At 40.0% G+C, this 2150-nt stretch overlaps 1 protein-coding gene across 1 annotated transcript in view; it reads left to right on the top strand.

Moving 5' to 3' along the window:
* LOC119584731 (general transcription factor II-I repeat domain-containing protein 2-like) overlaps positions 1-1295 on the top strand; it is a 1807-nt gene extending 512 nt beyond the window's left edge. The window contains exons 2-3 of the mRNA XM_037933396.1: positions 1-500; positions 624-1295. The exon at positions 1-500 is cut by the window's left edge and continues 394 nt beyond it. Coding sequence (XP_037789324.1) covers positions 1-500; positions 624-1295 — 1172 coding nt within the window. The remainder of the gene's footprint in view (positions 501-623) is intronic.
* The last annotated feature ends 855 nt before the right edge of the window (positions 1296-2150 follow it).

Raw genomic sequence — 2150 nt, forward strand, 5'->3', positions numbered from 1 at the left:
CATTTATTGTGTTTTCAGTTGCAATCGATGAAAGCAAGGACATTACAGATGTTGCGCAACTGGCGATATTCATCCGCGGAGTTGATGACACTTTGACCATCACCGAGGAGTTCGTGGAGTTGGTGCCAATGACGGACACCACAACAGCAGCTGATATTTTCACCGCCCTCGTCGGAGCGCTGGACAGGGCTGGAGTGGACTGGTCTCGCACTGTCAGCCTGGCTACAGATGGTGCACCTTCAATGACCGGGAGAAAAGTAGGTGTTGGGACAAAATTCAGAGAGAAGGTGCAGGCTGCAAATGGAGGACATGATTTTTGGACTTTTCATTGTATTTTGCATCAGGAGGCATTGTGTTGCAAGTCATTGAAGATGAATAATGTCATGGAGTTGGTCGTCCGAACTGTAAATTTCATCCGATCCAGAGGCCTGAATCATCGTCACTTTGACAGCCTTCTCAGAGAGAAAGACCACAACTATGGCCTGCCATACCACACCGAGGTAAGATGGTTAAGTCAAGATGCTGTGCTGAGGCGCTTCTTTGATTTAAGAGGGGAAATCAAATAGTTCATGGAAAAAAAGGGGAAACCAGTGTTAAAATTTAAGTCAACAGAATGGATGCAGGACCTTGCATTTATGGTGGATGTTACAGAACACCTGAATAACTTGAACAAAATGCTGCAAGGGTGCACCAAAGTTGTCACGCAGTACTATGACAGCATATGTGAGTTCAAATTGAAGCTGTCATTGTGGGAGACACAACTCGCGGGTGGTGATGCTGCTCACTTTCCTTGTCTGAAAGATGTGTGCGCGACCCAACATGCCGCAGACATGAGGCGGTTTAAAGATAAAATAACAGGACTATTGCGGGATTTTGAGCAACGCTTCCAGATTTTTGGTGAACTGGAGAAAGACTTCAAATTTTTTTGCTCGCCATTCAGCGTGAATGCCTCTGATCTGCCCGTCAACATCCAACTAGAAATAATAGACTTGCAGTGTGACTCAGATTTGAAGGGCAAGTTTGCGGCAGCTGGCTTGGACACGTTTTACCAGCATCTCTTGCCAGGTTACCCCAGCTTGACAGCCCTTGTTGCAAAAGTGTTGTGCATGTTTGGAATCACATATCTTTGTAAGCAAGTATTCTCTGTAATGAACATCAACAAAACAAAGCTGCGCTCAAGGCTCACGCACAAGCACTTGAATGACATCCTGAAACTGGCTGCCACTCAGGATGTGATGCCTAATATTGATGCACTTGTGAAAGCTAAAAGATGCCAGGTTTCAGGAGTAAAATAAACAGTGGGTAATCCCACTTACAATGCTGCATGAGAGACTTATGCACCCTGATAAAGTTCCGTGAAAATGAATGTGTTCTGTGGATATTTAAAGAAAGTGAACAGTCCGGTCCGGCCCACTTGGGAATAGATTTTCCCCTATGTGGCCCCTGAGCTAAAATGAGTTTGACACCCCTGTCTTAGGCTAATTCCCAGCATCTGTCTTTCCATCCCTCTCTGGGCACTTATTAGTTTCCTCTCCAGTAATTTGGTTGTAGTCCATGTTTCAGATCAATAGGTCATAACTGGTAGTGTTGTTGCCTCTTTGCATCAACAATTATATTATCTCCTCAGTATCTGATATAATCTTAATAGTTCATACTAGTCATATTTCTCTCACAGATCTTACTCTTTCAACTTGTATTAATTTGTTTAGACAAATGTAAAGTCAATCACATAAATTTGTATGTCAATAATATAACATCTGAGTTCATTATACTCCAATACAATAATTATACCATATCAAATATCCATCTTTTAGTTTTAACAAATAACTTGCCACTTTACTCTAATTGTTAACATACAAACTACATAATATCAATTTAAGCAAGCTGTTATTAATTAACCTATGTCAATGCTTAAAATAGACGTAAGCAGTTAATAAAAGAATTCCTTTCTTCACATACTATGATTGAAATCATAAAAATATTTGTAAACAAATTGAAAAACAGAAAATAGTGAGAATTATATTTAGGCAAGATGAATTACTTATACCAAGCAATTTAAAATACTAAGTTAATGTCTTTACACAATTATTAACTTAATCTCAAGATTATCTCCATCAAAAAGTAAATGAGTACGTTCTGAAAATGGACAT

This window comes from Penaeus monodon, chromosome 18, assembly GCF_015228065.2.
Source record: "Penaeus monodon isolate SGIC_2016 chromosome 18, NSTDA_Pmon_1, whole genome shotgun sequence".
Lineage (NCBI taxonomy): Eukaryota > Metazoa > Arthropoda > Malacostraca > Decapoda > Penaeidae > Penaeus > Penaeus monodon.